The sequence below is a fragment of the Bombyx mandarina genome, chromosome 13 (assembly GCF_030267445.1).
Source record: "Bombyx mandarina strain Sakado chromosome 13, ASM3026744v2".
In the NCBI taxonomy this organism is placed as follows: domain Eukaryota; kingdom Metazoa; phylum Arthropoda; class Insecta; order Lepidoptera; family Bombycidae; genus Bombyx; species Bombyx mandarina.
In genome coordinates this window covers 6,398,126-6,422,514 of record NC_143220.1, presented here as the reverse complement: position 1 = coordinate 6,422,514, position 24,389 = coordinate 6,398,126, and the positions used below count along the sequence as shown (strand labels likewise).

At 37.4% G+C, this 24,389-nt stretch overlaps 1 protein-coding gene across 12 annotated transcripts in view; it reads left to right on the top strand.

Moving 5' to 3' along the window:
• Nucleotides 1-24,389, top strand: part of Ten-m (teneurin transmembrane protein Ten-m) — a 774,430-nt gene that overhangs the window by 551,587 nt on the left and 198,454 nt on the right. For 11 of the 12 annotated variants that reach the window (XM_089732319.1, XM_089732317.1, XM_089732315.1 and 8 more), the window contains one exon: nt 11,739-11,939. Coding sequence is in view for 8 of the 12 variants with exons in the window: in XM_089732317.1 (XP_089588443.1) it covers nt 11,739-11,939 (201 nt within the window). In the remaining 4 variants the exon portion in view is untranslated. Of the gene's footprint in view, nt 1-6,675; nt 6,846-11,738; nt 11,940-24,389 lie in introns of those variants that run through there. The other variant, XM_089732318.1, reaches the window with a different exon arrangement.

Below are 24,389 nucleotides of genomic sequence, written 5' to 3'. Positions count from 1 at the left end.
ACGAAAAGCTGTAAATAAATCACCAACTTTAAGTTCGGTTCGCGACGCTCTAGTGATGCGGATTTATTTATCAAATGTCTCAATTATTTACAGCTATTTATGCAAAGTAAAATCTTCGAAGACTTAGAACTGTGAGGTTATTAGGTTAGGCGTTATTAAAAGAAAAAAAGTAAATTCATATTTTTTGTTTAATACTGATACAGGTTTCTTGAAATTTTTAGGTTCTGCTTTACCCAATATTCGGAGTTAAACCACATCTTTAAAGCATCTATAAAATCACAAAAATACGACAAGTTTTAAAATGCCTACTGAATCATGCAATAGAGCAACTATAACTGCAGCCACATTCACGTAATAATGAAAAACAACGTACTCTTTGTAGAAAATCTGAATAGAATAATCATATCAATTAATATTCTTATACTTCACGCAATCTTCTTCCGCCACTTACAGTCGCGTCCCATCACTACTCACGTCAAAACTTCGTCTTTATGCTTCGACATACCCGCAGATTACCGTCAAATACCGCTTTGATCTACTTTACAAAGGTAAACAACGCTGCTATCTAATTAGCGGTGTATTAAGCCGATCCCATCAGTTTTCGGTTATTGCCTATCGTCTAATCAATTAACATGCTGACTGATGTTCCATTTACAGAATCGTAAATGATCGACATAGATGATATTATCATTATAAAGTGGCTAAACACTAAACGGAGCTAATTGTCAATGAACCGCAGTAATATTTTATTAGCATTGAATAGTGCGGGGTTTATATTCATTCACTAATATCAATAGACGTTTGAATACAACAATATTCAAACAGTTTAACAGTACATATACTTTTAAGACTACATAATATGTACATTCAATTAGGATTTCAAAGATTTAATCACGAGCCTGTTAATTAGAAGATGCTATGTGCTAATACATCTGAACCTTTTCGAGCTGATGATAATATACGCGTTCGTAGTAACAGCATCCTCGTCAGTATAAAAAAATCGTTTTTTCTTAAAAAAAATCGTTAATACTAATGTTAGACTAATTTTCTGACCTGCACAAGTAATTCCGAAAATGCAATTAATTACGTTTTCTGCTGAAGGAAAAAAAAACCTCCAGAATGCCAGCAATCAAGAACAAACCAATTTTTTACTGATTTCCTCTAATCACTAGATCCAGCTTAGGCAGCCCTAGCACCAATGTTATTAAAAGTACAACCCGATATCTAAAAGTGATCAGTGAAATTCCCGTTGTAATATCTATGGACCCGTATATATAATAATATATTACTATTAATAAGGCAGTGGCATAGATGTGCCCTTAGCATTGCTAATGTCCATGCTATGATTAATTACCATCAGGTGAGCTGTAGGCACGTTCGCTCACAAATTAAAAAATCAGGAAATAACTTTTTTAACAAAAGCTCGAGTAGAAAAGTCGAACAATATTCGTTTGTAACAAACATAAAATTACTTCCGAAAATCTAAAATGGCCGAACGTACCTGGCGTTACGTATTCCAGAAATCACTGTCCGGTGAAGCGACATAGTGAATGTCCCATGTAGCACTGGAGGCCAATCCTAGTCCCTCGAGTGCCATGCCGTCACTCACCGTAGCCTGTTTGACGCCATATGCGATGATCTCACCTCCACAACGTCCTTAATCCAAAACATGTCAGTTACATTTTAAATCTTCAATCCAAAGCTTTAAGTGGATATTCGTTTGAAAGTTCACGTAGAGGGTTGTAGTGTCAGTGTAGGGTGAAGTCCCAAAGGCAATGTACAGCATCGTGCTCATCATTTCCCCATTGTCTCGTTAGACAAAAATCAAAAACAAACACTCCATACTGGGATTTTCGGATCTAAGTTTTAGATGAGTCGCAATCAGTAATCGTGTATTCGCTTATCGGTGGTCGATTGTGCCTTGGGGAAATAGTACGTCATCGGCCAGAATTATATCGTTAAAAGACAACAGTACCAAGCTTTGAGTCTACAGTTGTATTTTTATTTATTAACTATCTGACCCGGCAGACTTCGTAGTGCCTCAATCGATAAATAAAAGACCTAAACTTTTGTGTAAAATAAACTTAAAACCAACAAAAGGAATCCCTCCGACAGGGGACACATCAAAGGGGAAACAAAATTGTTATTTTTATTTATATTCCGAGCATTTTCATATTTATCTACATTTTAAATCTTCTCTGGACTTCCACAAATAATTCAAGACCAAAATTAGCCAAATCGGTCCAGTCGTTCTCGAGTTTCAGCGAGACTAACGAACAGCAATTCATTTTTATATAATTATATAGATTAAGTAAATTATTAAAGAACTTAACATAAGTTAGTTCAGTTCAACATAATTCAGACCATCTTATGAACTAAGATCTAAGAGTTTCGTAGAAAAAAAAATCCTTGTGACAAAACCAAATTTAACGTGGAAATTAACGAAAATAAGACATTACAGTTAGTCGATTTCCTATTATCATTAATTTTTTTTTGAAAACAGTTAAGAGGAGAGTACTCGTAATACAAATGATTTCAATTACCAAACAAAAGAGAAAATGTGTTACATAAAAAAATATCTATATATAGTCAGTGATTATTTTCGAACTTCGATTATTGCGAGAAAACTAGTGCTCTACCCACTCAAACAAGCTGACCTTCTACTTAACGTTGATAGGATTTACGAATGAGACCGTCCACCATATGGTATGAGGATGGAGTCTAAATGTGATTGAAGTGTCGGCTATTCTTTATTATTGAAAATGGGTCGCGTGGCTCTTTTACGACTAAAATAGACAGTTTCGTGGAGTACTAACGAAGAATCCGTGCAAGATCTACTTTCTCTCTCTCTCTCTCTAGGTTGGCACCTGCAAACCTTAGTGAAGTATAAACATTCCTAAGGCCTATATATAAATAATGGTGAAAACATTATCAGTAATCGGCAATCATTTCCATCCTATTAAATAGCCAGGAAGTTTCAGGAATGATGATAGTAAAATGAAAAAAACAGTTATAAAATAGTACTTCATTTATGCCTAATTTCAAATCAAAGGGAGAGAGATTGATTTCTCGGCGGTGCAGTAGCTGATGCCTCTGATTTTTGCGCCGAGAATCGTGGGTTCGATACCCACATCAGGCAAACATTCGTTTGATGAATAGGTTTGACTACTTTCTGTCTGGATGTTCATTGTCTGTATATATTTAAATTTTATGTACTTTAAGTTATTAATATAAGTTTGTCAGTATCTGATATCTATAAGACAAATGTTGTGACCTTCTTTTCCATATTCTATTATTTGAATTATACTTCGAACACATTGTCATTTTACCACCTATCATTATTATATCTTACGTTATGTCTTGAAAACTTTAGGAATCCTAAATTTGGGGCCGGATGACTGGATTATTTGTTCACAGTTATTATTATTATAAAAAAAAAACATAAAGCAGTGGCAGTGAGTGTACAAATGGCGTCTTAATCCTCTAGAGCTCATGAATCACTAAATAACAAACAAAGTACGATCATTAAATTTTAAATGAAAACAAAGAATGGAATGAAAGAAAACAAACTCAGCGAATTAAACGGAATACAAGTGTTTCAATATTTGACTTTGCCGTATCTAACTTTCCTCAATTGAATATACATAGTAAAACTGAACGTTCTCACGTGAATACGTCAAAGCATTTGTCATTTCCAGTAGATTTTCTCTGTCTCCTTATTGCCTGTATGCATTGAATTACTCGAGATTTTCTTATACTTTGAGTAAATGTAATTCTTTCTTCGAAGATTGCGCCTCAGTCGTCTCTCCCGTACATTACGTGACTACAATACGCAAGATCTCGTCTCGAGCCACTCTCGCGTGTCTATCATTTTATTCCTTAGATATGCAAACGTCAGCGTTTGACAACTACAGTTCATGGCGTATAAATTGCCAGTAAAATCGAACGTGGAGGTGAGTTACGGCTGTGGACGGGCCCTTAGATGCGCCGTTCCGTTCAACAGATTTATCGCAAGCTTTGTTTTTTAGAATTTTCCCGCTTTCGTAGATGTTTTCTCTTCTTCCCGCTAAATATACGTTTGCTTGGCGACCGCCTAGCTCAATATAATAGCGATTAACGAACACAAACCTGTTAATAGTAAAAAAAAAATCCATAAATAAAAAGCGAAAGATTATTTGTAATGCTCGGGAAACCGACTCGCAATAAACTAGCACGACGCCAATAAAAACGTTAAAACCCTCCCCGTTCTGGTTGTAAATTCAAATATTTCCCGGCTAGATATTCTGTTCCTGACCGCTTTTTGCGATCGTCACGTGTAGACATTTTAATTTTAATAAAACTGAACATCGGCACGCCCGACCTATTTGTCAACCTTCTTTACTTTTGCCGGCGTAAAATCATACAGTATCACTCGACGTAACTATGGCCGGGCTCGGAGTCGACCGAGGTCTCAATCCAAAGGGCGCTTTCGATTACAGTGTTAAGATATAAATTCGCGAGATAAACGCAGTCCTCTCGCGAATGAAATATGAAATCCGCGACGCTTCCGACGTTGGATTTAAGGTTTTCTCTTTAAAGTTATAAAGGTGTGTTTTATTTGAGCAACGAAGGATTATATTCGGGATTTGGACGACGGAACACGTAGGTGAACCATCGCTCATGTGACAAATTCCTGCGTTTGCCTTAACGCGGGACACCGTGTTTAGAATATTATATATGAAGTGGGTTCTTTTCGTATTCATATTGATTTACATATGGAATAGCAAATGTGTTTATGCGTGAAATAAATAAAAAATATATTTGAATTGCAAAATATTTGAATCAGAAATAGGTACACGTATTTTTACTGCCTCGTATATTTTATTTTTTTAATAAAGCTTAACCGCAATTTCCAATGTGATTTATAGATCCAAGCAACGTAATGTTTTGTCGGTATTTATATATGCTCAAACATAAAAAGCAAAGTTTTAAATCAGTTCTGTAGACAATAAATAAATTCAATCGCTTTGTGCTTAGACTAAATTAATTAATTTCTGCCTGCATTTTTCCGCTATGTCATAAATATATTTGGTGAGAAATGAAAAATCTAAGAAAACCGTAGGTAGTTCTGAATATAATAGTCAACATTTGAAAAAGTTTATATTTGTGAATTTGTAATTATAATCTGTTATTAATACTTTTAGTGCAAAAAAAGCTTAGTCGCTCTAGCATGCTAGCACCAAGAGGATGGGACTGCGTGGTCACCGTCTCTCGGACGTACTGTGGAAAAGCAATCCGGTCCCCTGTGCATCTCAATCCGACTGCCGAGGCTGGTTCTGACCTAGCGAGATATCCTGAAACACCAGCGACACCACTCGGTCGATCTGACGGACTACCGTACTGTGGAAACTGGCGTCATTGGTCGTCAACGATCGCCTTGACGACCCGTCGGTCCGGCGTTCTCAGTGTGGCGAGTCTGGTTGTGGTATTGACCAAGGTAACCCCCTACTCTGTCCGGATTCTAACCCTTGGTGGAGGTCAGACGTCGGGTGAGAGAACGTACGGGGGTGTCTTTTGACGGGTAGCGCCCTTAAAACATCCAAGGACCCACTGCCTGCAGACCGTCATGACTGACATGCCCTGCGCTAAACGAAGGCGTGGAAACCTATCATAAGGTTCAGCACCAGACCAAAAAAAATTTGATTTATATCTTTTGGGAGCAATTCTTTTCCATCGGCTGTTTAACCGTCTGCTAAAGCTGACGCAATGCTAGTTGGACACAACGGTACTTTGTGTGCAGAAAACAATATTACCGCCTCCGCTAGCTATTGCCTCAATCAGTAAAGCTCCCCCCTCTCCCCTAATCACGAAACACATGATTTTTTATTGTCAACCAAAGTAACAGTTGTTCCCTCTGGTAAAGGTTTGCCGGTTCGTTTATGCGAATTTGCAATATTCAAATCGTCCAAGTCGTCCTATTTATTTGGGTCCTTCGAAACGAACCGTCGTAATACAATTCGAGGCTCCTTACGAATTTGTCGTGGATATAGTTCTGTTAACGAATGACAATACGTGCGGAAAACGGATTTCGTTGGCTTTATTTATACTTGCGTGTTTTTTTTTTTTCTATCTCCAATACTTCAGGGGCTTGTCCCACACTCTGAGCTACGTGATTTCAAAGAGTAAGCAACATGCCAATTGTATATTTATGAGCTCGCCGTCCTGTCCTATTGAATTTTTCTATTGTAATTCGGATTCGGTACAAAGTTACCGTTTGCTTGGGATGTGGCTATTGAAATAAATACGACCGCAAAACAAGCTATGAGCTTTTATGACTGCCAAAAGAGGCTGATCACTTTGAACAAATAACAGCGGAAGAAAAGCATAAGTCATCTTAATCATTTTCATTTCTGATTGCGTAATCTATTTCGTAATCTACTTAAGAAATCTGTAGGGATGCTGCACTGCTTGTTGTAATCTAGTATACATTTGGAATTTTTGTAATTCTTGTTAATCCATCATAAAAATTCAGATTTAAATCCACGTTTAATCTTAGTCGTTTTACATAGAAGCCACACAAATTAATAGAGTTGTTATAATAGTGACCGGTCATTCGTTATCATCAGGATGTCCTGCGGTTACGGTTTTATCATCACGCTTATCACGCGAAGAGGAAACAGACATTATTTTTAATTCATTTGTCTTTTAGTACGAAGCGTGGACGGTGTCTCATTTCGCGAATTGGATCTAAATTCAGTTTGTGTGAAGGATAAATGTGATAGTGCTATTTTTAATTCGGCATTTAGTGTATTCGTTAATTGTATCCGGATTACGACGCAAGTGAAATTGTGACATTGCTTAACGAGGTATTTGTGAAAAAATTTCCAACATTTTAAGTGTAGTCAAAATGTTCTTGCGAAATACGAGCTAGCCTTTTGAACGACTGTTGACATAAGTTGTTTACTTCAAACAGTAAATACTGTGAGATATAAGTTTCAAGTCCTAAATGCATAATTATAATATGAAGGTTTAAAGGAAAGTCCTTTTCAGTAGCCAACTTAGCCATTACCAGCGTTAATTCAACGACAGTGGATTCTTCATGCCAAGTGAATATTATGCGCTTATAGTACATACAAACCATGTGCAAGAAACAGAAACAATATTTAATTTCAAAACTCAATTGATTGCTTTGATTAGCGAACCAGCGAAGCTATTGTATGTTGTAAAATTTCCTAGGTCGTAATCGACATGTCGAAAATTATAGAATTTGTTAAATGAACTATAAATAATAACGAAAATCCTTCATTATTTAGAAATGTTAACTATTTTGTAAACTTTACTTTTGCTGCTTTTAATCCTAATTTGACTTCTTTTAAACTGAGAATCTCTTTATAATGTAATTCTGGTATCAAAAACATTATGCCAGAAGTAGTCAATTAAAAGGTTACATCTATGTTTTTGATTATAAGTTAAAAGAAAAAAATAATAATTTAAACACTATAATTCTACTCCAAATTGATCATTAGTCGCGATAGTTATTGGCGAATATAATGCTATTTAAAAAACAAAGTACTTTGCTACTGCTACTAAGTATCTTGTTATTTGTTTGTATGTGTTGTGTGTTGATGATGATATTATATATTGCAATTTTGAATTCTTGACAATCTCAGTGGTTACGGATAAGACTTTTATTATTGCTTACATGGGTGGACGAGTTCGCGACACACCTTTTATTGAGTGGTTACTGGATCCCATAAACATCAACCAAGTAAATCCTGTCCAGCCACTTTGAGGCATGAGTTTTAACTATCAATTTTATATGACAAATGTAAAAATAGGCAGGGTGGTGGTACCTACGCGTGCATGCTCACGAGACGCCCGTAATTATGCTAATTATCACTTATGCGGGTTTGATTTTCATTACACGCTTCTATTCCCTCACCACGGAAGTCAATTGTGAACATTTGTCTAGTAGGTATTTCGTAAAAAAAATAGTTACCCGCCTGCGGGATTCCAACATCGTCACAATCGCATCGCTCGATACGACTGCTATGGGTGTCTTATTCTTTAGACCATGATAAATTTGATATATTGTGAACAGACTATGGATGGACAGTCAAATAAGTAATCTTAATTATAGTTATATCTATTTTAACCTTATTATAAATTCTAATAATGAGGTACATTAGCTGCTATTTTTTCCTCGGCTCCTTTGAGTTCAGCCTCCAGAGATGTTTGAGTTGAATTAAAAAGATTCCTTTCAGATTCCCCTACAGCACTTTTTCTTCAGTTTATTTTTTTGTTTATTCTTCCTTTAGTGATCTCATACGATTTCTTTTAATGTTGCGAATTAAAAGATTTTAAAGAAATCTTGTTTTGCATTAGATTTATCTTTATTTTTACCGCTTTCATTGAAATAGCAATACTTAGTTCGATAAGTTCTGGACTTTAACAGTTCTTGCAGAAGCTTGCTTTGCAATAATTTTTTTCTAATCATTGCTTATTACTTTTAGATATATGTTTCTTAGATTTTCATAGAGGCTTTCTCGCCAGTAAATTTTCGGAATATTTCCAATCAATGACTATTAACAAAACATAACTAAATGAAATAGTAAAAACAATACTCGTAATCGGAACGAAATTATTTGAAATGGCTCAATCAAAAAAATAAAGTTATTTTTAAATAAATTTCCTGATTACTTACTAAAATAATTCTGGAGAACATCAAAGCGTTGTATTTCGATTACAGGTAAATCAACATGTCGACGTCTTTAGTGATATACACATTTTCCTTATAACGTTTCGAGGCTTTTAATGATAGATCCAAAAATTATTTTTAACGCTGCTCTTTATTTAGCTCAATGTATGTTTTTTATTATAGAGTTAATGTTTTTAACTACAGTAGATAAATAGACAATTTACGACCCACCTTGTTTTAAGTGTATCATCCTTCTTGCGTCGACAATCCTCAATGCTGAGGATCGTGGCCTCTTTTAATAACTTTCTCCTGGATTATTGCGCCAGCCCTGCCTGTCCTCGGGTGCTCTGATGGCATCATCATTCTCTTGTCCTTCTCCCAGTCCCCTGGGGTCGGCCAAACATGTTTTCTCCTTCCATACTCCTCTATCATATACTATTTCTTCGCTCACTCCCCTTTTACACATATCGTCTTTAACACAATCCATCAATTTCTTCTTAGGTCTACCTCTTCCTCTATCTTGATGGCTTCATGATATAGACAGCATATAGACACCACAACTTACGAACGTGTGGTAGTGAATTGTAGTGTTTATGAGGGTGTCCACATTCAGTAGACAAGCGATATCAAATATTTATTGTCGGTAATATATATATATATATATAATATATGCAACTTTTCTTGTAAATGCCGCTAGCACGATTTAGATTGCTCTGAGGAGTTGTTCGAGATGATACCGGCATCTCGTTTTTACCATCGCACCGCCCGCCACCTGAGTAGAGTTCATCAATACTACCTGGAGCCACTGCGGTCATCCACAGTGCGTTTCCAGAGGTATTTTTTGCGGCTATGGAATGAGCTCCCCTCCACGGTGTTTCCCGAGCGCTATGACATGTCCTTTTTCAAACGAGGCTTGTGGAGAGTATTAAGCGGTAGACAGCGGCTTGACTCTGCCCCTGGCATTGCTGAAGTCCATAAGCGACGGTAACCACTCACCATCAGGTGGGCCGTATGCTCGTCTGCCTACATGGCCAATAAAAAAAAAAAAAGATTATCAAAATCTTCTGTGCTATTTACAGCTACCGCTACTCATCCAAATTACTTTTATGAACTACTCTATTAATCTATATAAAATGCTTTTTTCAACATGGTTACATGAAGAATAATATTAATCCGCCCCAGGAGTGTACTCCAATTATTTCACTTCCTCCGATTTCATTGAGATCAGCACACGAATCCTCATTGTATTCTTTGTCATGTCATGAAGCCTTATCATTTCTAATTATGGCTGCCCTTTCCTCTCATTTTATGTGGCTTCAATTTCCTTTGTTATTATTTCCTGATGACTGAAGTACATACATAATGTATGAGATTGTAAAATACCTTTTTACGGATCCGTATTACGATTCTCTGTTTTGGTTTTTATTTGTTTTATAAATGCGATGTCTCGTTTTTAGGGACTGTTTATTGATCTTTGGGTTTTCTTTTGAGAATATTATGGGTCGAAGAAAATATTGTGAATACATGTTGTTGTAAATAATTTATTCGAACACTATCACTAAGGATTCCGTCTTGGTTCTGAGTTCATTTACTACCCTTTTTTTAATGAAACTGCTCTTCCTTTTGCTAGTTTCTAAATACTGTTCTATACTTCTAAGACTAAGTTAGATAATATATAAAAGCTTTTTTGATTATAGAATTTAATGTCAACACTTGCTTTTATATATTTTCATTATTAAAGTAATGAGCATTGTTTTCTAATATTGTTCCACGTCTTATTAAGTATGTCATACATATATTATCATTAAGTTACACCAAAAACTCCGATTACATTATGAAAATAAATCAATTTATAGAATCTTGAATGTTTTTAGTGATTGAAAAAAATCAATTATTCCTAAACGTTAACAAAAGCCGACATTAATTGACGCAAAACAGTTACAATGTGTAAAACAGTTGATCATCTTTACATCATAATGAGGACTACTGCCACTCTCTACGGTCATACGAATCTAATAATACTTTCAAAATACGAGATTAACTCAGCTCACTTACTGCGACACATGATCCGTCTGTCTCATATGGTTCATGAAGTCTGAGATAGCTGCATTAAAATAACGCTATGTTACTCAATTATCGTTAGCGTGTTCCGTACAAATTCCCTCAACACATTTCTCTACTATCGGTGGTAAGACCACAATGCAAACTGATTCTAATTAAAGAGTAGCCAAACTGTTTCATAATCCCTCTTCTTCATCGTTCCCTTATTGTTGAGAATCGCGACCACATGTGATTTTCTTCCGCAGTGTTCGATCATGAGTGGCATGGACGGCATGGTATAGACTACCACCGCTTCGTTAACCAGATCTGACCATCTTGCTGGCGTTCTTTTCACGGCGCGCTCGCCCTCTATGCGATCCAAAATTATGAGCTTCTCTAATTCATGTCTCGGAGACTGCATGATGTGTCCGAAGAAGCTCAAAACACGTTCCCGGCACATGGCAGAGAGTATTTTAATGCGCTTTTATTAGCTTCAGACGTATGTATGTTTGTATCGGAATCTTTGAACATGATTTTGACCCCCTTCAAAACGTCGGATTAACTCGAAATTTGGTATACTTATTAACGACCGATGAAAATTCAATATTAAATAAAAAAAATTAAAAATTGAAATTCGACTAAAAAATGAAAAATAAATAATACTTTAAAAAAACTAACAAAATACGCTTTTATAGAAAACCCAACTAAAAAATAGTAAATAAATTTGAATTAAAAATAGTGTAAGAAAAAATGATTTTATTGTAAAAAAGCGTGGGGTGCTTTTCAGGATATTATCAAAATAGCCCTTCTACTCATATCTGTTCATAAAATATTTATAACTACTGATATTATGCACCCACGCTTTTTTTTACAATAAAATCATTTTGTTAATTTTTTTAAGCTATTATTTTTTGGATTTTTAGCTCTATTCATAACCCCACGAAACTAAATAAGTAGAGTCCACTTGATATGTAAAGCTTTCCACCCTCGAGCCTTATTAACCGTGTACAATTTTGGGCAGGCCTGGGCCGACTGCACCCGTACGGCTCGGGCAGCGGTTCCAGTAGCGACAGCGGTCGGCATCGCACCCGGAGCCGCGGCCTCTCGGACTCGCCCACAGCGCCCACCACGCCAACGTCGGCCTCCGATAACGCTTCGGACGCGACCCTGACGGACTCGGAGCTGCCTCTAGCAAGAGACTCAACACTTCTCGTGCAGAACGGTTAGTTCGACTCTTTCATCATTATTAATAATAATAATAACTAGAGGTCCCGCAGTAGTCGAAATTCGACTATAATTAATTGGAATTGTTTAATAAGTTTGTAAACTATTATGATTGTATTTTATACTTCTATAATCACAAATTTCGCCAAGGCTACACTATAAAAAAATATTAATAAAGACAAACAATATTTAATCTATTCTCAATTTGACCACAGACGTCAAGAACAAAAGTTTGACAATAAATAGTATGCATGCGTGTGTGCGTCAAATACATGGTATGTAGTGTGTGTAATGTTTTCTTTATTGATTTAATGTATCTTTTATGCATTATTTAAAAAAAATATTAGCATTGTGCACTTCTTCTCTATATTCTCTATAAGTGTGGAAAATTTCATACTCCTCCGTACGTGCAATTTTCGTATTAATATATAGATAATAATAATAATAACAAACATTTATTCCAAACATAAAATTACAAAAAATGAAACAAAAATTAAAAGAGAAATAACGAGGCTCGGAAAGGATTACCGGCTCAGCAATGCCTAACAGTACCGAGACAATCGGTACTGCGGCGCTGATCTTTCGCCGGCACCTGCAGAGGGACGTGCACACCAGCATCAGACCGACCAATCACTATCTGACCTTAGAATAATAACAACAACAACAACAATAAAACAATGAAATACATTATCATGATTATTATTAAGCCCACCCGGAGTTGTGGTTATTTTTTTTTCTTATCAGGTGGACGTGCTCACTGCCCACCTGATGTTAAGTGGTTACTGGAGCCCATAAACATCTACAACGTAAATGCGCCACCCACCTTGAAATATAAGTTCTAAGGTCTCAATAGACAACACTGCGTCAATGTCACTACCCTTGATGAGGTTTAAGTTTCAAGGGATCTTTTTTTCGATTGTTGAATAAACTAACTTCCACTTTGTTTTCCGAGAGTTAAAAATATTACTTTATGCAACTTAGCCTTGAAAAACTATGAAATTTCCCTCTAAAAAAGTCTAAAAAAGAAAAGGTCTAGGCCCCTAGCATTCTTAAGATCTACGGTGAGTTGCTAGTAATGAAAACCGTCATTGACTAAGCGGTAGGCAGCGGCTTGGCTCTGCCCCTGGCATTGCTGACGTCCATGAACGACGCTAACCACTTACCATCAGCGGGGCTGCTTCTCGAGCAATAATAAAAAAAGATCCCAAAGCTTGTTTGTCTTCAATTCCAATAAAAAAGCCTCCGTTAATTAAAATCTAAAGATATGCGATCGGAGAAATTCTTTATTCCAATCATGTTCACTAAGAATAGTGTTGTATGTATCTCGTTAAAAGTATAAATAAATACAAATAATTACGTGTTGCTATCATTAAGCGATTATCTAAAACCTAAGAGTCGATTACATAACATTAAATAGAGAGAGATAGAAATAAATAAAAAGCATTTGCACCAATCATTGCACTGGGACGTGATTGTGCTACCACCTCTCCTATTTTTGCCATTAAGCAACTTTGAATGTTATTTTAATTAAATTAAGGTCTCGATACATGAATGAACTGACACTGATCATAATCTCTTCCCATACTCAATAGAAGACGTTAGAACGTGCTTCAAATTATTCTAAATGTGACTTGTGAGAGAGGGAAGTTATCTAATAGGTTCAAAACTTGTAGAAGCATATTGATGACTTGTGGACGAGCTGACAGCCCACCTGGTGTTAAGTGGTTACTGGAGCCCATAGACATTTACAACGAAAATGCGCCACCCACCTTGAGATATAAGTTCTAATATCTCAGTATAGTTACAACGGGTGCCCTACCCTTCAGACCGAAACGCATTACTGCTTCACGGCAGAAATAGGCAGCGCTGTGGTACCTACCCGCGCGGACTCACAAGAGGTCCTACCACCAGTAATAAACATGATTGTGTATCATCTTTTTTAGGCTAAATCCATAGTTTCCAATTCGGTCCGACGCACGTTCAATCTCCGCTAAGCTCTACTACCCAGCAATACCAAAATCTAAGCGAGTTTTTGTTTCGTAAACAAACGTGAATTGCGTTTGACATGCGAAACAGGAAGCTATACACAAAGTGTCGTATAACAACGAATTGGACCGAAACATCGGATGAAAATTACAGGGACGATTGACAACGGGAGCTCCGGGGGAGCTTAAAGCTGATGTGATTTTAAACTTGTTAATATTAGGGCTTCGCGGGGTTTTGAGTGAAGCTTTTTAGGTGTAAATAATGTGAGGTAGTCGACAATTTAATTTACATACAGTAAAATTCGTTCAACAGTAACGCTTGGTAAATAATGGGTAGGTTGCTTGCGCTGTGCTAAAATATTTGTAGTCATAACAGTAAGGTCTGCTTTGTGTATATGATAATTTCTGTAACAACTTTAATCACACGCACCCAATTTTGAATAGTACCAGACCTAATTTAGTCTGGAATGAGTTTAACGAATCTTCAATTAAAGTTAGAAATAATAAGTTTCAGATATAGAACACCTAAAAATCGAATATCATTTTATGGTGTAGTAATTATAGTGAGTAATTCTTCTAATATATAATAGACATGAAATATTTCTTTAAATAAATAATTGCTCAATTATATGCAATATAGTACAGGTGGTTTTCTCAAGAAAAAATTTATAAAATCATCGCACATATTAGTAAAAAAGGAATTTGGCATCAATCAGATCTAATCTTGATGCGTTTGATGTTGTTATATCAAATAACAAATAATTAAAAAAACATACTAAGTTTAATGCCATTAGAAAACAATGAACTAAATGTTATAATGATTTGATATGATGAACTTTTACATGGTAATTTACAATTTAATTAAATTCAATTTAATTAATTAATTAAATTAATGTTGTTGCATTAAATTCCAGTTTTTAGTCTCCTACAATTCCACCAGCTGCAATTTATGGTACTTCCGACAGCACTGAAACATCGGATTTGATGTTTTAATTATTGTAATGACATATGGCACTCAGACGTGGTCGCTCACAATGGGCCTTATAAGAAGGCTCAAAGTACCCAAAGAGCAACGGTATGATAATTAATTCACGCAATTCTAGGAATTATTCTGAACGATGTCTCGAATGGTGTTTTTCTCATATCAAGTTTCTAGTTGAACTTTAATTAAGTTGTTAAGCGTCTTAAAAGATAATTACATTAAATGTGTGAGTGTTCATATTAAGTCGACTTAATTTGATTCACGAGGCTTAGTAGTTAGGCGTCATTCGGTCGCGAAGTAGCTGTTACTTAACTGAGCACATAACTTTTTTGATGAAATATCATTTTTTTTATACTTTAATATGCTATCTTGCTTTATTTCGTAGGCTATCAGGATCTGGAGCAAACACAGTAAAAGTATACTTTAAAGAAAGTATAGCTTACTTTAGTATTTTCATAGGTTTTTCTTTCGTAGACACAATTAAAAGTACCTACGTTTACGGTTTAAACTCGCGTTGCCTATAGTCATTATATAATAATATATATGTCGGAGAAGCCACAATTATTAATACCATCGTCAGACATCATAGGGGCGAATAGGGTGATCGAGCTTAGCAGACGAAATGTATGACAGTTCTTAGGACGGAGGCACCGCTCTTCAAGAAGGCTGGTTGGCAAGTGTGATCAAGTCTACGCGCCTCCATCGGCTAAGCTCTGTCGTAGCACGAAGTTATCCGAGTTCCGACGATACCGCAATCGTACTGCCATCTCTCGGGAATCGTGTTGCGTTTCGTTTAGCTACCAAACGAATGACCGTCACCGACATATATTATTGCTGACGTTTCAAATACACATAGGCTATAATCTTTTTTGAAAAAATTTAGGGATCCTTACTAAAACTCCAATAATGCAACCCAAGGTGTAAAAAATTACCTAAAATATTCTTTACGTCGCGTGCCCTGCCAAAACTATTCATGAAACACATTATTATTTGCAAAAACTATCGCGACAGCATGTCTAACTATTATAGTTATGCCGCAATAAGTGTTCTTTTATTTAAAAAAATAAAACAACGTCAAATATCGTTGATTTATTTCTTACAGACCCGAGCGGAGTCGGAGCGGGCCGCTAGTATGCAATAAAACTCAAAATATTCTGTAGATTTTGATGTGAAACATCTATAGCCGCACGTAAAACCAATTTCTGGCGTGGCGACGCATGCCGTGGCGACGCGTCGCCATGCGCAATCGACTGTGCGATTCTCTCGATCCGGCGTTAAGCCATCTCTCTCGCTACACTGAGCTCGGATACCTATAGTGTATACTCCGTGTTGTTTACTACAGTACACATAACCTGTGTTTTACTTGAAAACAAATTATTTTTTCGTAATATTTTATTTTATCATTAAGATATATTTGGAACCAAATAACAATCTGTTCTTTTCTGCATATTACTTTTACAAAATAATGTCGATGTTTCACATATGCCAGGCGTCACATGACGGCTCATTTTTTTTTTAAATTTACCACTCGATTTTAAGGTCAAAAGTCAGCATTAACCGTCGTCTGAATTCTGCTTTCCCGTGACGCGGGCTAGAGCGAGAAGCGTTTGAAGGAATGCAAAATGAAGCATGTGATTGCTATGGAATCGCATTACGGCGCACTTCTGGCTTACACCGACCCCTATCGAACTGGAAATGAATATTTCTATTGCATATTTGAACACCACGCCACGGAGCTCTCGCGGGATTGTTTAAAAAATATATTTGAATATCCTTAATTACATTTACTGCTGTATGAGCTAAATCTACTATCTACTTATGTTTTTTTTTTTATCAATATAATTATTTTATGGTCTTCGGGTAGTTTCTGATTTCGCCTAATGTGGAGCCTTATCTCTAAAACTGGAACAGAATTATAAAGTACTGCCGACAGAAAATTCTATCTGGTGCTAAGTGCTTACCGGAGTAAATACACATCATAACGTCAACGGTTCTGACTACAACATGAGATCCAAGTCTCAGTGAGATTATTTCATGGATTTCTTGAAGTAGGCAGGTTTGTAGTACTTATCCGTGCAAGCTTACAAATTCGCTTCGCCACTGATAATAGCTACTGTAATACATTTTTTTTGAGCTATCGTTTCAATGAGGCGAGGGAATTCTAATGTCTATGGGATTTTTTTTATTGCTTAGATGGGTGGGCGAGATCACGACCCACCTGGTATTAAGTGGTTACCGTAGCCCATAGACATCTACAACGTAAATGCCGCCACCCACCTTGGGACATGAGTTGTAAGGTCTTATTTTTAACAGTACAATAGCTGCCCCGCCCTTCAAACCGAAACGCATTACTGCTTCACGGCAGAAATTGGCAAAGTGGTGATACCTAACCGTGCGGACTCACAGGGCTGCATCAAAGTCGGTTATAAACTCATTTAAGTTAGTTTGCCTTCTGAACTTTGTGTGGGCTTTGCGCTCTGAGCGACATTGCGTAGAGTATTTGGCACACGTCCTTGCGATTGTAACGTTTTAGATAATAATAAAAAGTAATAACATTAAAATTGCGCGTTTAGTATTTCGGTTGTGTATTTTTGCTATACATACTTTAACTATGGCACCTGTTGATAAATTAATATTAACTATAGCACTAAAGAAATGAGCGCTCGTGATCTTTACGTAGATCTAAAGTTTATTTTGCATTACGTATCTTACGATTAGTAGCATCAAAATCTTAACAAGGTCAGTCAAAATGTACCATAATGTGTATCGGTCAATTTTTTTATTTATTGCTTACTTGGGTGGACGAGCTCACAGCCCACCTAGTGTTAAGTGGTTACTGGAGCCCATAGACATCTACAACGTAAATGCGCCACCCACCTTGAGATAATATAAGTTCTAAGATTTCAGTATAGTTACAACGGCTGCCCCACCCTTCAAACCGAAACGCATTACTGCTTCACGGTAGAAATAGGTGGGGTGGTGGTACCTACCCGTGCGGACTCACAAGAGATCCTACCACTAGTAAGAATAGCCCCACTCCATCTTCTCTTGGTGTTGTAAAAGGCGACTAAAGGACTGACCGGAGAATGGGCATCAGAGTTTTATGAGTATTATCAGGGTACTGCGATCGCCAACCGGCATCTACTAGTTCTAGGGAGTATTTAAAATCCTCTTGCTTAGGTACAACCGTCATGCCTATTTTAGCAGTAAAGTCGTCAAGCGTTTCGGTTTCAAAGCTGAAACACCTGTTACACTTTACAATTGAGACTTACCAAAGTGTCAAGGTAAGGACATTTACGTTGTAATGACTATGAACTCTGATAATCACAACCGACCCCGACCGGTAATCGAACTTGAGGTCACAATTACCCCTAGAACAAAGGGTAATCAAAACGTTACCTAAATGCAAATTTAGTAAGTTTCGATATCCATAATTAAATAACACGCATTTTGTAGTAGTGGTAGGACCTCTTGTGAGTCCGCACGGGTAGGTAACACCACCCTGCCTATTTCTGCCGTGAAGCACTAATACGTTTCGGTTTGAAGGGTGGGGCAACCGTTGTAACTATACTGAGACCTTAGAACTCATATCTCAAGGTGGGTGGCATTTACGTTGTAGATGTCTATGGGCTCCGGTAACCATTTAACACCAAGTGAGCTGTGAGCTCGTCCAATAAGCTGCAATAAAAAAAATACAAAATTTATGTGCCCCATCCAGTAGTAGGTACATAGCTCTAATCCTAAAGGCTCGGTGACAGGGTAGCCCCGCACTCTCCTAATGGATTCCATCGTGTTCCATGTGAACCGAGCAGGAAATCCAGCAGTTTAATTTGCGTTCAATAGAATTCTATAATCGCTCCAGTTTTTCATTGAAATTCGATTTAATTGGAACTCGTCGTTGTTGAGGATGCTTCGCGCTGGGCTTGTGTTGCGCTTCGTCTTAATGGCTCTATATAGATGCTTTTACTGCTAATAACCAAAGCGGCAATAGAGTTTTGATTTCAAATCGGAAAACAAATCGGCTTGCCACTTCAAATTTGCTTTTGTAGCAAAAAAAAAAACAGTTTTTCTCCTGCATATGTCAACCGATTTTTTTCGTGTTTTTACGAGCTTTAGTATTGAAAATAAACCTTATTTGGAAATATTTAGTAAGTACTCTTTTCAAAATTTCAATAACGATAAAACAGAACGGTAATATGAGTACTTAAAATAAATCTAAATCCTGATGGTAGGACCACTTGTGAGTCCCGCGCGGGTAGGTACCACCACCCTGCCTATTTTTGCCGTGAAGCAGTAATGCGTTTCGGTTTGAAGGTTGGGGCAGCCGTTGTAACTACACTTGAGACCTTAGGTCTTATATCTCAAGGTGGGGGCATTTACGTTGTAGATGTCTATGGGCTCTAGTAACCACTTAACACCAGGTGTGCTGTGAGCTCGGCCACCCATCTAAGCAATAAAAAAAAATAAAAAAATGATGCGCTATGACTTGACTTTCTTCAAACGAGACTTGTGAAGAGTACGGTAGGTAGGTAAGATTGGCTCTGCCTCTGGTATTGCTGGAGTCCATAGGCGATAGTAACCACTCACCATCAGGTTTTTTTTTTATTGCCCTTGTAGGCAGACGAGCATACGGCCCACCTGATGGTGAGTGGTTACCGTCGTCCATGGACTTCAGCAATGCCAGGGGCAGAGCCAAGCCGCTGCCTACCGTTTAATACTCTCCACAAGCCTCGTTTGAAGAAGCACATGTCATAGCGCTCGGGAAACACCGTGGAGGGGAACTCATTCCACCTGTGGCCTATATACTCGTCAATACAAGAGCAATAAAAAAAAAGCTTTAGCTATTATGGTCGAATGTCGATCATATCGTTTATAAACAGCAGGACGTGCTGAATCAGCCCAGCGCCCGTTATATTATATCAATTACAAGTTGCTCTAACAAATTACAAGCCTCGACCTCAGTGTTTTCAATGTTTCACTTTGAACCCACAACTTTACGTGAATTCTGGGCTCGCTGCGTTTGTTTACACGCACTTTATGGGTCCAAATTTAAACTATCAGCTTTTATTTGTCGTTTACTACGACGTTCCTGCTTTGTCTTTTCGCCGTGACCTTTTGTTTGCGGTACGAAAATTTATTCAAACCCGTGTTTTGGGGTTTAGAAAATTTCTGTGTTGAATTAGTCGATGTTTGATGTTCAGTTTTGCCTAACATACTGTCCCGGGCGTTGTTAGGAAACTTTGTTATCTCAAATCGAATTAAATGATGTTTCATTTGATTAAAATAAGGTTTTCGTGGCGCTTTCAGCTCGGCCGATTCATGCGCGCATTGAGAAAGCATAATATTGCTTCGTTCTTCGGTATCATACAATTTTGGTTTTCAATCAGCATTTTTCTTCGGTTTTAATGAGTCTTAGACAAAATTGAAATCAATTTAAGGACTCAATCTCGCTTTTGTTTGCTTATTGTTACCGACGCTTGCATTTGAATAGCACATTATACAAATGGCGACGAATAACACGTATGAAAATAATAAAGTATAGATTTTAAGTTTTATTGGCATTGGGAATTGAGTTTTAATTTTATATATTTTTTTTAATTGCGTATGGTCTAATCTATAGTAGGTACCTAGTCTAACCATGAAGTTACGAAAAAAACTAAAACACAACTAAATATAAACGAAAACATATCAAACCCCATTACGGACCCGCTGAGTAAGACACAGCACGGCACCATATGGAACTTTAAAAAGGGCATTCATTCATTAAACAAACAAACATAAAATTTAATGAAGCGCGCCCATATACGTTGACGAATTTCCGGCTTCCATTATCATCGCTCCACATTCCGTCTCACTCTGAACGATACACTTCGCTCACGAATGAGCAAGACAAAAGATTCGAGATCGAGAAAAGGAATCCATCTATCGTTCGGCGACCCGTCACGAGTGAAACAGGCCGCAATTAAAACCGTCACCCGTGCCCCTACCGAAATATCGCGACGTATTAAACTCTCTTTTAGTGCCGTATCAAATTGTTGTAGTTTAACACGTTCATCCGGAGCCTAATTTTACGATTTGTCGCACTTTTATTGGATCGACAGTGCGTTTCCAAATATCTTTTTTGCCACGTACCATCCGGCTTTGGAATAAACTCCCCTCCACGGTGTTTCCCGAGCGCTACGACATGTCCTTCTTCAAACGAGGCTTGCGGAGAGTACTTTATGGTAAGCAGTGGCTTGGCTCTGCCCCTGGCATTGCTGACGTCCATGAGCGACGGTGACCACTTGCCATCAGGTGGGCCGTATGCTCGTCTGCCTACAAAGGCAATAAAAAAAAAAGTACGCGAGCTCTCCGAGTCGCGGTAGCCGATTGGATGGTTTCAAGCGTACGGCACGTGCTTCGAGAACGCAATAATTATAATACGGGTCAACACCAAATTTGACTTTCATTGCAAAGCATAAAATTTCGATATTTTAGATCGTAATTAGACGAAAAAACACAAATACATGGCATGAAACAGTTTGCTTTGAACTTTAATAAATCGACCACATATGAAACAAAATGCATCAGCATCGTATTTACACGTTCGTGACATTTTAAGTTTTTCTGGGCTTGTATGTACAAAACACCTGATCGTTGTTTATGACTCGAGCTCCATCTAGTGGCACTGTGTAAACGTGAACACCCCACTCTCATAACGCGGTTTTTTGAAAGTATTAAAATTATTACTTTAACTATCACAAAGGCAAACTTAATACCAAAAAAAGGTATTTTATTTTCGTTTTTGTGAATAATTAATCGGAAAAACCTAAATAGTATAAACGTTAGGACAAAGAACGAAATTTTTTTTGTAGATTTGTGTAATGAATGAATGAATTATTTATTTTATTTCAGACAACAACAAGTCGTATTTCAGTAAATACGTATTACATTAGAAAAATTTGTACCCGCCTGCGGGATCGGAACACCGGTCCATCGCTAGATATTAATGCACCGGACGTCTTATCCTTTAGGCCACGACGTCTTCAAAAGTGCGCTTATTTACGTTTCTGCTAGACTTAAACGTCGAGCCAAGAATTTTACTTCAGACGGCTAAATTAAAATGTGCGTAATGCGTTTTGAAAAACTGCCACGTCACCGTCCCGATTAAATTTTTCCCCTGCTCGGCGGTACGTATACGGAGCCCCGAATAGCAGCGTCAAGAACATGACGTCATTAAGAACGCGAAGCTCTATCTCGTCTCATTCACTATTTTACACCCCGAAATTGCGGAATTAAGGTTTCCGTATTCATCCATCAAGGGAATACCGTGAAATTTCGTTCGAGGCACTTCCCCCCTTAATCCTCAAGACAGATATCTCAAAGTTACGGAGCGGAGCGGAATAATCGCGACGCTGTGACGAGAGACAGTAAAAAAAAGGATAATTCGTCACTTAATCCGACCATCTCGAAGGCTGTCTAACAAATATGTGGAATTAGTAGGAGGCTGCGCGTTCTGAAGTTTATAAATTATTTTATTTTTATTTCCACAGATGAGCTCACACACTCACCCATAGACATCATTACATATCGCCACCCTCCACGGGACATAGTCGAAGTCTTACTTAAATTCTGTAAGAACTGTCGAGATGAATTGGTTGCTAATGATTTAAATACACGCCATGCTAACTAGCATGATAATGTTTACGTATTCATTATTTATTCTGCTGGCGTAAATATCACTTTGGTATAGGATCTTGTTAACATATTTCTGTCTTAAACTAAATATGCTTTCACGTTTAAAGATAGGGACAAGTTATATTCCAGTGCAAAGTATTTGAATTGAATGTCCCTAGATTCCTATACCTCTCATAGCTTACCATTAGCTGAAGTATAAATCAGTTCGCCCTTCTAATCCAAAAAATGTATCCTCCTCGAAGATCTCCGTTTTAGTGTCTTTCGCGAAAAAAACAACCTTCCTCCTCTGTGTCAAATAGTACAAAATAATATATCATTATAATTCCTTCTTTCATCTCCTTCCACGAGATTACGCAAAAATAATTGTTCCGATGATCCTCCCCGGGGACGGTGAAGTTAATCAAAGCGTTGCGAGCGCACATTACCATCTTTGAAGGCGTTTATCTATACTCGATATCGTTTTCTCGGTAAAACGAATGATTAAAACTACATCACAAAGGACTGCAATAACAGAGGACCGACAAAGACGATATTCTTACAGTACATTGAGCGTAAAAATTTACCCGAAACGAGAAAGGAAACCCTGTAATGCGTAATGAACTGAGGGCTTTTACAAGAGACGATTTGACCACAGCTCAAGTTGGACACGACGAGCGTAAAACTCATTATTGCCTTTACACTCTTGTTGATCAGTAGATTCCTGTTTCTGCTGTTAAGCAAATATCAATTCTGTTACACAAATACAAGAGTCTTCAGTCTGTTGTTGCAGTTTTTCGTTGACTTTGCTCTCGAATTTTCAATAATATTGCATATACTTCGATTGCTGTACGGCTGGACATTGTAAAATAAGCCCTCATTAAATTTGTATACCGAAATGTCGTGCCCACACCGAACCCCAGCTATTAGAATTCTAATACCTCCCTTATTACTTGTAGACAGCTCAGCAAAAAATCCGCTTGTGATTTGTACCGATACAACGAAATACGGTACAATCCTACAGCGTCCTTAGTCTGCTCGAAGGCACAAAGGAGGTTGGCTCGTTCCGACTAAACCGGCGGACCCGCAAAAGTACAGGCCCTTTCGGAGAGCAATCCTTTAATACTAATTGAATCATAATTTCGAAAGCCGAAAGTTTCTTTTTATGTAAATCTTTTGGACGGATGGCTCAAAGGCCAGTGAAACGGGAGCGTAATAATCTTACGAGTTCTCAACGTCCGCGTCCCTACGAAAATACCTTGTGATCGGGATTAAATTTCTTTTACGTTTCTCGTAATCGAAAGCGAAATGTATTTTATGATGTTATATATCGTAATCAACTTTTCGATTTCCATATATGGCTTAAATAAATTCGTCGTTTCCAAGGTAAAAAAATTTCGGTTGATAAAAAATGTTCAAGAAATGATAGTATCGATGTTATAAGTTAAGGAATATACAATAACAATAATAAATGCATTAAAGTACATAATAAACAAATAGTAACTGCATGATGATATTCACCACGTTTTTTGGACACGTTTTTGGGGTAAATAGACGTTTAATTTTATGAATGTTGTCAGATGCTTCGGGATATTAGGTCGTAATTGTTTGTTTCCCTACCTATTCGCTGGTAGCCTATGAGGCTATTTCAGCTTCACGTAGACAGGTAGGTGAGCTCACAGACTCAATCTGAGAGAATTTGCTAACATTAGCCCTAGCAAGATCAGTGCTTCGCAGAATCTACCACCGGATCGGTATCGCGCCCCATTGATAAAATCCTGCGTGAAACTCAATGGGGGTCATAGTCTTAATTGTACAAAGGCCATCT